This window comes from Danio aesculapii, chromosome 18, assembly GCF_903798145.1.
Source record: "Danio aesculapii chromosome 18, fDanAes4.1, whole genome shotgun sequence".
NCBI classification, from domain to species: domain Eukaryota; kingdom Metazoa; phylum Chordata; class Actinopteri; order Cypriniformes; family Danionidae; genus Danio; species Danio aesculapii.
The window spans coordinates 39,016,029-39,028,461 of record NC_079452.1 but is presented as its reverse complement, the minus strand read 5'-3'; the positions used below and the strand labels follow the sequence as shown (position 1 = coordinate 39,028,461).

The window sequence follows — 12,433 nt, the reverse complement described above, 5'->3', positions numbered from 1 at the left end:
CAGTAGTTGTGGAGTGGGTTTTGTCGTTATTTTAATTAGAATTATTTTTAATATTACAATTTTTATTGTTATTGTGTTTTTTGTGAGTGGGAATTTGATTCTCTTAATAAATTGCATGTCTAGATAAGAAGTAAACCTAGAATATATATTGCGTTATTTGATATAAAAATGGTGAATAAATAAGCAGCCTTTATTGGAAATATAAATGTGCTTTTGTGAACGTATAATTGCTTTTAATGTGGCTTTTTATTCAGTTGAATCAGTCTTTGATTGTTAATCCTTTTAAAAAATCAACCAATCAATCAACTTTCAAATTTTCAATGTTCATTGATAGTTTAATAATAATCATTGTTCGCTTCCCTAATTTTGATTGTAGCACCATTGAATACTATAATGGGTATGTAAATGAATGAAAGGTCCAACATATTGGTTACCCATTGCAATCTGACACCCTTATCCAAATTAGAAACCTGTAGTCCCTGCCAGAACCTTTAAGAAAAAAGAAAGTTTTGAGGAGGAGGATAAAGAAGAAGAAGAAGAGGAGGAGGAGGAGGAGGAGGAGGAAGAAGAAGCCAAAGAAAAACCCAAGAAAGCAGTAAAGCAGTCACAGCCATATAGTTTGAGGCGGGCGGAGGTATCTGATCTATACAGTAACTAATAGGAGTGATGTGTGTGATGTAGTGATGTGTTTCCTAGAATGCAGCAGTTAGTCCTAGTATCTCCAATTGCTCTCGTTATGACACTGATAACCAGCAATTAAGAAAAAAAGGATTTAATCACAACAACAGATGTGTGTATTTATTTGAATATGCCAATAATAATCTCTGTCTGGGCCATTTGGTCTTAAGCGTGTGCAGCTTTCGACTGTATTGTGAGCTTGATTTGGTTACAGCAGCAGTACAGGCACACAGAAATGAGATAAGAGCTTTCTTTATCAAAAACAGAATTTGTCTGAACAGCCTCATTTGCATTTGAAAGGGAATGTGACGGGAAACAGAGAAATAGACGTACTCACAGAAGATGAGCATATTTTGGTGGATCCGTCTCTACTGTGCTATTGCGCTCTCCGCACAAGCGCTCAGCTTATGCATTTTTCATAAATGCCTGTGTTTTCTGGCATTATATGAAACCTAGATTTTAATTTGACCCATCATGAGCATTGTTTGATCTGGAAAGTCAAACAAACAGCAGTGATTCATCAGCATTGAAATGAGTCATCATGAAATAAATCCTGTCGTTTACATAACCAGATTTTTTGCAGCTTTCATTGGCTAAAAACCACACAGAAGACGTCTAACTGACATGTTAAGCAGCCAATCTGAGTTCGTTTTGCTCAGTGTCATGTTTAGGGGGGTTAAATATACCATCAAATTTCCAGCAATAACAGAACTGGCATGTAATGTTCCTGCATTGTACTTTTTTTTCTGCCTTAATTGTTTTTAGTTCAAATAATTCAAATAGAATCAAATTGATTCAAATAGAATCAAATAACTGTTCTAGTCATCTCAACTTACATTAATGAAACTGACTAAAATATTAAGTTAAACTTTTTATAACTTTAAAAATGTAAAAGCAGTTAAAACAAAAAATATATATTTCTTGTCTTGACTTTTTGTCATTACATTTTTATACAGTGTGGACATGTTTAAAACAATCTATACTGCAAATTACTCCTTTTTAAAAAATGTTTGATAAGAAACAATGTCTCCATTTTCAAAAATTCTAACTTTTTGCAGCTGTTTTATGTGGCAAAACCAATCTCATGCTTTCTCTATTTAAACCTCTGAATTGGGGGGAGATATTCTCAAAGTGGGGAGGGGGTATTCTCAAAGTTCCAGAAGCCATTGGCTTAAATTTTCTAAATCACGAAAAGCCAGTAAACCTTAAAATGTCTTATGTTCTCATAAAAAAGTCACCTCACCACCTCCTGAAGATGCCTAAAAATGTACATTTTTATGGATGTGAATTTTTAAAATAACTCTTTTTCCTTTAAGACTTAATGCGTTTTCCAGTGGCTGCTGGTCTTTGAATGAACTGGTTTGAATGAGCTTACTCTGCTGTCGTGTTTGTTCGCTTCATTAAATCTTTCAGAGTGCTGCAGACAGACAGGCCATTACAGCCGGCTGGCCCGCGGTCAGTCTGCTGACCTCTAATCAAGTGCATCCATTTTGAATGCTCAGCCTTATCATTGTCTCTTTGAGAGTCAATTACTATCCTCCTGCCCAATTTATTTAAATGACACTGTGACAATCTGTGGATTAGGGAGATTCATATTCTCTCTTTATGCTTCACAAATAACATGTGTGTCTCTTAAGACATTTAGACCAAAGCCTGGCCTGATTCTGCCTATAGTTTTTGTCAGACAGCTTATAGTCATTTTAAAGTACCTTTATTATCCTTTTTAAAAGATACAGCTTTTGTTCTAGAGCTCTTCTGCAATAGGTTTTCATCACCAATCAAAAATATTTCTTGGTGATATTTATTGTAGCATCACCTCCTTTTTCACACTGTCTGAAATGGTTTGTTTAAGGATTGCATCCAAGTCTTCATCTTTGGGAAGTGCTTGTAAACTATTTGCTTTTGCAGCACAAAAAACCTTTTATGGAACAGTGTTAGTGTCTAATTTTACGTTTTGCCTCAACTAGTCATGTAATAAACAGGATAATCCATCTAGGTGGTTGTTATTGCAGAATATAGCCCTTCAGTTTTATAAAACAGCACTCCGTTGGGCTGCCGATAAAACTGTAGGGCTTTATTCTGTGATAACCGACTGGATGTACTTTATCCCTTACTTATTATCCACTTTGGCTTTTTTTACTTTGCTATCTAGCTAGTCTATCTAACTAGTCATATTACACAATACATTAACGTTTTTTTATCGCACAAAGAACATAATAGTGGTAATTAAACCTCAATTTGTGTAACCTTCATCACTACATTTTTGCAGTTCTTTAATATTCTTGCCAAAAAAGAAACATTCTGCATTCATTTTGATTATCTAAATGAATACTTTCTGTTGTGGTTGTCTTCAGCTGCAGGCGCCCAGTGTGAAGGGTTTTGACTTTGCCAAGCTGCACATGGGACAGCACAGTAAGGATGATCTCATGGTCATTCAGGACCCGTTGCCACTTCCGGTCCCCACAAAGGAGCAAAGCCCAGCTGAGAATGCAGAGGTGCCCACACCAAAGTCCAAATCCTCATCCAAAGCATCCCGCAGTGGCCAAAGACGCAGGGGACAGTAAGTCTGATGGGTTTCTTTGATCTTCAGGATGAAACATTTTAGCCACAGTTTTTGATAGCACTTTGAGAATAAGTTCCTGTTCCATTAGTAGCATGGACTAGCAATGACATTTACAGTATTTGATCTAAATGTTAATATCATTTACAAAAGTCATTATATTATGATAGGTTACCAGACCCTCTTAACCCTTGTGTATTGTTCAATTAAGTACCCTTTTGTTATGTTTGTGGCTGGTTTTGACTTCCATTATAATGACATTTTTTCATTGCAAAGCCATGACACCATGTAATCATGCATTCTTGATTGTTGGTGGTGTTCCCTGTTAAGAAGAGGTCATTTTTTATTTTTACTGTTGATCATCAGTTGGCACCAATAACCCATTAGATAGGCCTGTGCAAAAAAGTTTCTGGCCTTTATATAGAGTTCTATGGAGTAAAATAGCAACTTAAAGTGTCCGTGCATAAATACACTTACTGTGTTTACTATGTTCTGATAGCTGAGGTGCTTATTTTGATTTTATCATTATATTTCTTAGTGCGCAAAGGTTTCTCTCTCTCTCTCTCACACACACACACACACTATACTCCATATAAATTAAAAAACTAAGCTTTTTTTGCACTGCAAATGATGATCAACAGCAAAAATTACCAATTGTACGTCTTTCCAACAGGGAACACCACCAACAAGCAAGAATGCGTAATAATATGGTGTCATGGCTTTGCAATCAAAAAATGTCATTATAATGGAAGTCAATGGGGCAAAAACAACCACAAACATTATGAAGGACAGTACATTTGCCCAGAGTGTATTATTGAGTACAAAGCATTTTCCCAAGTTATCTGTTAAATTAAGATTTGTCACCAAAAATTCTTCTATTTGCTGAAACGCAGAGAAAGCTGTGGCCAAATTAAGACTCAAAATCACAGCAGAGTGGATTAAAACATCCCCAACAGCACACCAGGGTTAATATTTAGGTCTGAAAACATGAAATGTTTTATAAAAAAAATTAAACTACATTTCTTCCAAATTTGTAATGAAAATGATATCATTTAGAGCTTTTGTTTTTGTTGCATGAAATTAAAAAGACAGCACAATGCCAATCTTTAAAGTGCCGAAGTGTTATGCACTAAAGGACATTATTTATTTGAAATAAAAGAAGAAATGTTACCAGAACATTGTTACAGAATAAAACACTGTTATAGAATAAGTCAAAAATAAACCCATACCTAATTAATCCAGAGAAATTGGGAATTTCCAATTGGTCCATAGCTGTATTTGTGTAAAATATGTGGATACGCTTTCTTCCCAATATTTAAGACTGAAAACCTAAATGATAATATTGTTATTTGAAATTTTGAAGACATTATATCAGTAGTTTATGTAATAAAACACGAATGAACATTTTACTCAAAACACTTTACTAATAATAACTTTAAAGTAGTTTCTTAATTAAAAATAGAGCTTTAAACTGTAATAGTGGATCTCATTGTTAATTTGTTAATCTATTTTTAAACCTCAAGCTAGTCTTTTTTTTGTTGTTGTTGTTGTTGTTGCTTTTTTTTGCTGAAGGAACCTCATTAATATAATTTGTCCATTTATTTAAATGTTGAAATCTAGCTAAGAGTGAGTCGATTGTTAATCAATAGAAAGCTTTTTAAGAAGATTACATCTCTCACTCTGATCAATAAAGGGTCTTGGGGGTGAAGTTACTACAGATCTCATGTCTTACCAAGATTATGAGTACCTGAAAATAAAAGTTTGTATTTACATAATGTGTGTGTACTCGCAACAAAACCATTTTATTATTTTTATTTATATATAATTTTTATTAGATTTTAATAAATATAAATAAACATTTTCTCATTCTCTCAACATAAATATATATGTATATATTCATGCATTCATTCTTTTTCTTTCGGCTTAGTCCCTTTATTTATCAGGGGTCACCACAGCGGAATGAACCCCCAACTTATCCAGCATGTTTTACACAGCAGCTGTAACCCAGTACTGGGAAACATCCATACACACACATTCACACACATACACTATGGCCAATTTAGTTTATTCAGACTGTGGGGGAAACAGAAACCCCAGAGGAAACCCATGCCAACACAGGGAGAACATGCAAACTCCACACAGAAATGCCAGCTGACCTAGCCGGGACTCGAACTAGCGACCTTCTTGCTTTAAGGAGACAGTGCTAACCACTGAGCCACCGTGTCGCCTTATGCACAGTACACATATATTTTCATTATGTAAATACAAACTTTATATGCAAATAATCACAATTAATCTTTTGACAGCACTAATTTATTTTAGAAATGCAAAAAGTGTTTTTCTGTTCATTAATACACGTCAACCAATCTAAACTAAAACAATAAAAAATAGTTTTAGTCATTTATCTAGACTATAAGCGCATTGTGAATAGGTAATGCACTCATGACCAAATTCTGACCCTTTGTGTGGTCACATTAGATCTGAAAGTGCTCTTTTGGAGCATGACAGGATTAGGTCATCGTCCTCTTGCTTTTTCCCTGTAGACACATGCCTCATCAAAACTGGATGAGGGATAAATATTGTTGTCTGTCAGATAAGGATGTCTGCTGTGTTTTGAGGAATTGGGTTGTGACTTATAGCCGTGAATTATAGCCAAGAATTATGCACACAAAAAGGTGTATATGTATGAATTAGCCATTAATTGAGTTGTTAATTGAGATTAATTGAGTTTACATTTAAAAAATAGTGGAAAGATATTGGAAAACAAAATGACATTATAAAAATATAGAAACAATAAACTTACTTTTCCAGTATATTTAATTCGTTAACTGTTTATTTTCTTATTATTTGCAAGTATGATATTTGCAAGTATGATATTGATGCAACTGATTTTGCTTATGCTTCGCACATTTTTCGTTCACTATTTTGACACATGGGGGCGGGCTTAATCATGGTCTACTTTGATTTGCTAGTGAGCTTTTGATGGGAAGCTCTGTGATCTGCAAGATTTTACCATGCATGTAAACCACTTTTCTTTATCAGCATTAAAGTATTTAACGTGAAATCTGTAGCATTGCATTCATAAAAAAATGTCTGAAAATAGTTAACAATAAAAGAAACACATCGAGAGAGCAGTTTTTGAGACTTAGTTAACACGTTTAAGATTTTTCTTCATTTGTAAAAGTGTTTTTGACAAATTATGGAAAAGTTGCATTCGTTTATATGAAGTTGCTTTATTTTTATTGGTACAAATATAATTCCATAGAATTGCTGCTTTTTAAACTTCATCACATGGTAAAATGTTATCACAATATCAATTGTATTGCAAAATGCACAGATATTGGTTTGACAAAGATATATGGTTTAAAATGAAAGCATTTTTCTTGTGTGTTTTTATCAGGATTTCCCCATCAGAGGGCGACTCTATTGGTAGTGATCCGGCCAGTGATAGAGGCTCACCTGAGGAGGGCACGAGACCTGCTGGTCTGCCCACCGATCCAAAGCAAACACGTAAAGCGGCTGCTAACGGACTCAACGGTAAGTTTGGACTCCATACCTGCCGTCAAATATTTACATATCACAATACTTTTTCTTCAGCTATTAAATTGCAGAGACACTGAAACTGGTCTCACAGACACACTTTGTCTCACTTTTGCATTTTATACAGTTGTAAACAATTTCTGACATATATGAAGGATTTAGTCCTCATATTTATGTATAATGTAATGAAGTTGGTAACCCATGGTGGGACTGTAAATGACAAAAATTATAAATTGGTTTATTTATTTATTAAAAATAAATACAAGATGATAAAAGAGTTTTCATGCATCAAATACAGGTAAATACAGCATTATTTTCATTCTGAGCAAATAAATAAATAAAATCACTGCCAATGAATAACTGAATAAACAAATAAACAATAAATAACACCATCATTTAATTCAGTGTAACAATAGCTTGGATGCCAAAAGTCTCATTAGGCACATTTAAAAAAAAAAATTGTATTATATTTTGATGTATTAAAATTATATTTAAAATATTTCTAATCTAATACATAAAACAATATATTTATAATCAATATATGCCAAAATGTTTATAACTTTGAATTACATTTTGCTATAATTCTTTAAACCATCAGTTTTACCCTTCTTTCAGCAAAATAAAAACATTTTAATCATTAAAAAGTATTCAAATATTATATGAGCAATTATACTTTAATATAATTTATTAAGTACAGGTCAGAATATGGTTAATTTTTAAATAAATATATCTATTACACTAAATGACAGAGAAGTATTCTCTCCACAGAAGCTAATTTGATATTAATATAGACAGTTTACTTGCATTTAATGTGTTATAAATAATCAGCATATTCAAACATATAAACTATAACTATATAGGATTGAAAACATCTCTCTTAAATATTTAGGTAAGTCTTCTAAGAAGAACTGAAATTCATTTTCTTTTGTATTTATATTGTATTTATTTTGATGTCAATTTAATGCTATGTTATGCCCATGTATGCTCTGGGTTCTAAAATTGCCAAAACAAAAAAATAAATAGTGAAAAAAAAGAAGAAGAATTGAAATTCATGTTTTAAAACATGCATAAATGTTACAATAAAGTGTTATTAATGCAGACTAAAATTAAAACCATTAATATAATTTAAAATTGAAATAAAAGCTGAAAATAAATAAAACTTACAACTTGGTAAAAATATAAAAGCCTCGACATCTGGGTGAAATTATTTAAGAAAAAAAACAGATAAAAAATGATTAACACAAATAACAAATGACTAAAAATAAAAATAAAAGCTACAGTAATTTATATACTGTTGTTGTAAATAAATCTAAAATAACACTGCAAATGGAATATATTTAAATGCAACTGAATCCTATGAAATATACAGTTTTCTGAATCAGTTTATTTTATATAATTCTTTATATAAATAATAATACTAATACAACAAAAAGAGAAACAAATAATGTAAAATATTTTAATAAAATTTGTCAATTGTTTTTCCAAAATTTCACATGAATTTAAATGTATGATCTTTCTGTTTCTAAAGATGTTTGGTGACTAAAATATTATTTTAATAAATATATCTGTTTAATAAATCTGTTTTGTTCAAATGCACCAAAATATATTACCCATATTCACTGAGAAATGGATAAAAGTATTCTTTTTCAAAACAGGGTGCACTCATTTATGCTGAGCACTGTATGTGGAAGCAGCCAATGACATTTAGACTGAATACTAATTCACATTGGCTGTCAATAAAGTCAAATAATTGCTTGTTTTTCTTTATTTAATTTTTTATTAAGTGACAGTCCTAGTCCTCCATAATAGCCAGTAGAGAAAGAGCATGTGATGTGAGTTTTACAGCAAAGGAAAAGTAATAAAAAGCTGAAGATTTGTGGCTCTTCCTCTTGATTTCCTCTCTAGTCAGTCCAGCCTCATTCATCCCATCTGCTTTGTGAAGGATGACTAACCCTCGTCTTTACTCTTGGCTGTTGGAGTTTTTTTTTTCTTCCACTTCTTCACTTTGTCACTCCCTTTCCCTTTATCTCTCTCTCTCCCGCTTTCTGTGTGTTCGTCTCTTGTCAAACAGTGCCTGTAGCGATGACCCTTTCTCAACACTCATTTCTGCTCTAGAAGACTAAATAGGCTGCAGTCTGACTAGCCAAGAAATGACACAGAATTCAATCATAGCACCTGACTTTTTCTTTCCTCCCTGTCTGTCTGCTTTCTTTTCATTTTAACACTCTTCTGCTTTGAAAATCCCTTTTTTTTATTCACCTCTTACCATCATGCTTTACTTAAACTGAACACTAAGAGTGTTTTATTGTGCAGTACTGTTTTTATTGTAAATGTATTGTTTTAGTCAGAAGTGTGTTTAATTGTTTTTTTTTTTTTTGTCCTTAGTATCATCTGAATGTATTCTTTAAATTTTGGTTGAGTTTAAATCTGAAATTTGTTTCATTTCTTTATTTAATTAAATAAAATCACATAGAGATTGAAAGCTTTATTATAAGATCTGACCTAGAAAACCACAACAAATAACACAAAAATACTGAATTTTTTAGTTTAAAGCTTTGCTAATTATATATTTTAATTATTATTTTATTTAATTTTACTATGAGATTTGAGATAATTGGTGTCTTTATAATGGCAAGGTATGAAAAAAGTAATAAATATCTCTTTTCGTGATTATGTTTCATGTTTGTTGTTTTATATATATATCTGACCTAGAAAACAGCAGCAAATAACACAAAAATACTAAAAAAAATTTTATTTTATAGCTTTGTTAATTACATATTTTATTTTATTTTATTTTATTTTGAGATTTTCCCAAATGATGTTTAACAGAGCAAGGAAATTTTAACAGATTGTCTGATAATATTGTTTCTTCCGGAGGAAGTCTTTTAAAAAATTTAAAACTGCTTTTATTCTAGCCGTAATAAAACAAATAAGACTTTCTCCAGAAAAAAAAATATTATCAGACATTACTGTGAAAATTTCCTTGCTCTGTTAAACATCATTTGGGAAATATTTAAAAAAGAAAAAAAAAATTCAAAGGGGAGCTAAAAATTCTGATTTCAACTGTGTGTGTGTGTGTGTGTGTGTGTGTGTATATATATACACACACACACACACACACACACACACACACACACACACACACACACACACACACACACACAGTTGAAATCAGAATTATTAGCTCCCCCTTGAATTTTTTTTTCTTTTTTAAATATTTATATATATATATATATATATATATATATATATATATATATATATATATATATATATATATATATATATATATATATATATATATATATATATATATATATATATATGTATGCATATATGTATATGTGTGTGTATATATATATATATATATATATATATATATATATATATATATATATATATATATATATATATATATGTGTGTATATATATATATATATATATATATATATATATATATATATATATATATATTATCTTGATTTAATTTTTAAATTATTATTACTATTTATTTAAAAGTGAATTAAAAAATGCTTTTTTTCAGGATTGTTTTTTCATACCTTGTAAATACAGTAAAAGCAGAGAAACTGAACATTTTCAAGTGCATGTCTTATTTTTTTCCCATTGCTGTGTATGTGTACCTTGGCTCCTTTTACATATTGTGTTTTTACATATTTTAGCAATATTGGAGCAATTCTGGCATTATGGATGTGACATTTGCGGTAAAAACTCAAAACAGTTTAAAATGTTAACATTATATTGAAACATCTTTTTATATTTTCCAAAACAACTAACCACAGAGGTAAGGGACCAGAAAAATATCAATCTGTAAACATGTTTTGTACTTTAAATGAGGGAAATAAGGATGCGTTATGGATGTGACCAAAAAAGTATGTAGTTTACAACATAATTCGTAGAAATTCTGTGAATTAAACAGCACAACCCAAAAGAAACAATGCTAATCAGAAGGAGAAAATTTGCTCTCTATAGAACAAAAATGATTGATTTTACTGTTAAATTTTTGCATTTATGTATAAAAAGTGTCATTATGGATGTGACCACCTCTTCGTTATGGACAGGACAGATGTGAAATTGCCACTTGTGTGACTTTGGTAAATCAAATATAATAGTTTGAAAACATTGACAGATATATTTTTGAGTATTTCTAAAGTACTATAAAATACTTGCTTACACAAAAAAACTTAAATGGTTTTCGTATTTTAGTGAAAACCTAATTTTTTTTCATGGCAAGGTTGACATTACATGGATGGATTTGCTCAGTCAATATTTTTCAAAACGTTAGGTTTGGTAAGAATTATTTTTCATTTTCAAAGTCTCTTCTGCTAACATGGCTGCATTTATTTAAAATTTTAAATAATATAAACTTCTCTGTTGGCATTCCTCTCAAATATGCTTTTACATTATTTCCATTATTTCATGTTTTCATTTCCATAATTTTTTTTCTCTTTTATGCTCCCTCCATCCATTCATCCCTCTGTTACTGGCTCACAGGAAAGAATAGAATTGGTAAGAGTAATGCTGTTTTGTACAGTAGTGTTAGATGTTTTTATTTTAAAGGGATTCATCAGGCTCCAGTCTTGAGGTGTTTGATATAAAAGGTTCAGGAAGATGCTGGTGCTGCCCCCTTCTGGTGTGAAATGTTACTTCAGAGAGTTTTTTTATGTAAAAATAATAGGCTACATGAAAAAACTCAGTTTATCTGGATTCATGATTGATATGTTAGCTTTGATATGTTTCGCTGATATTCAGTAAAATTCATTTTTATTTGATTCTATAAACCACTGGTGACATTTCTTCCAGATTTCAAAAACCTTGGCATTTGGAACATTTTGTTGCATACAATTAAAAAAGTGACATGTTTTCATGTTTCTATTCATTTTTAGACAGCAGAATACCATTTTAACTTCAGAAGGGATAAAATATAAATATTGGGAGGAATAACCCTGATTTTCTGTCACAGCTATTGAAAACATTAGTGTTTATCCGAACAGTTGTCTTTTTGTTGAAGAAAAAATGCTCAATTATTATTATTATTTTTTAATGAACAAAGAAATGTTATCAGAGCTTTCTTAATTAAAACAAATAAAAATATTTACTCAAACCCAAACTTGTAGTAAAAAACAGAGAAACTGCAAAATTGTATTACAATTTTACAATAAAATTACATGACAATAAAGTATGAATTTAGTAATTTACACTACTTTTCTAAACTCAAGGGTTGGTAAGATTTATTTGAAAGTCTCTTCTGATTTTTGAAGTCTCTTCTGCCCACATGGCTGCAACTTCAATAAAATTAGGAAAATCTTATTACAGTTTTACATTTAAATTACATGACAAAAAATATGATTGTATTTTTAAGAAAGTTTTATTTTAAATATGCTATATAATGAAAATCCATATACATTTGCATTGCTCAAGAGTTCAGTACATGGAAATGATATACAGTACCACGAGTCATAGACATGGTTGCATCATTCTTGTGTAAGTTCTTGTGTACGATCCTGGTGAAAAAAAGGCCAATCAGAACAAAGCAGAGCTCATTATAATTCCAATGACGATCACCATTCAAAATATGTTCAAAACCAACCTTTTCAGAGGGCTAAATCCAGTGGTAATACATGAGCAAATAACACC

The 12,433-nt window shown here is 31.0% G+C and overlaps 1 protein-coding gene across 1 annotated transcript in view; it reads left to right on the top strand.

Annotated features, from left to right (window-relative positions):
- Positions 1-12,433, top strand: part of si:ch211-1e14.1 (UPF0606 protein KIAA1549) — an 89,843-nt gene that overhangs the window by 63,808 nt on the left and 13,602 nt on the right. Inside the window, 2 exon segments of the mRNA XM_056478321.1 lie at positions 3,033-3,238; positions 6,639-6,775. Of these exon segments, the coding sequence (XP_056334296.1) occupies positions 3,033-3,238; positions 6,639-6,775 (343 nt within the window).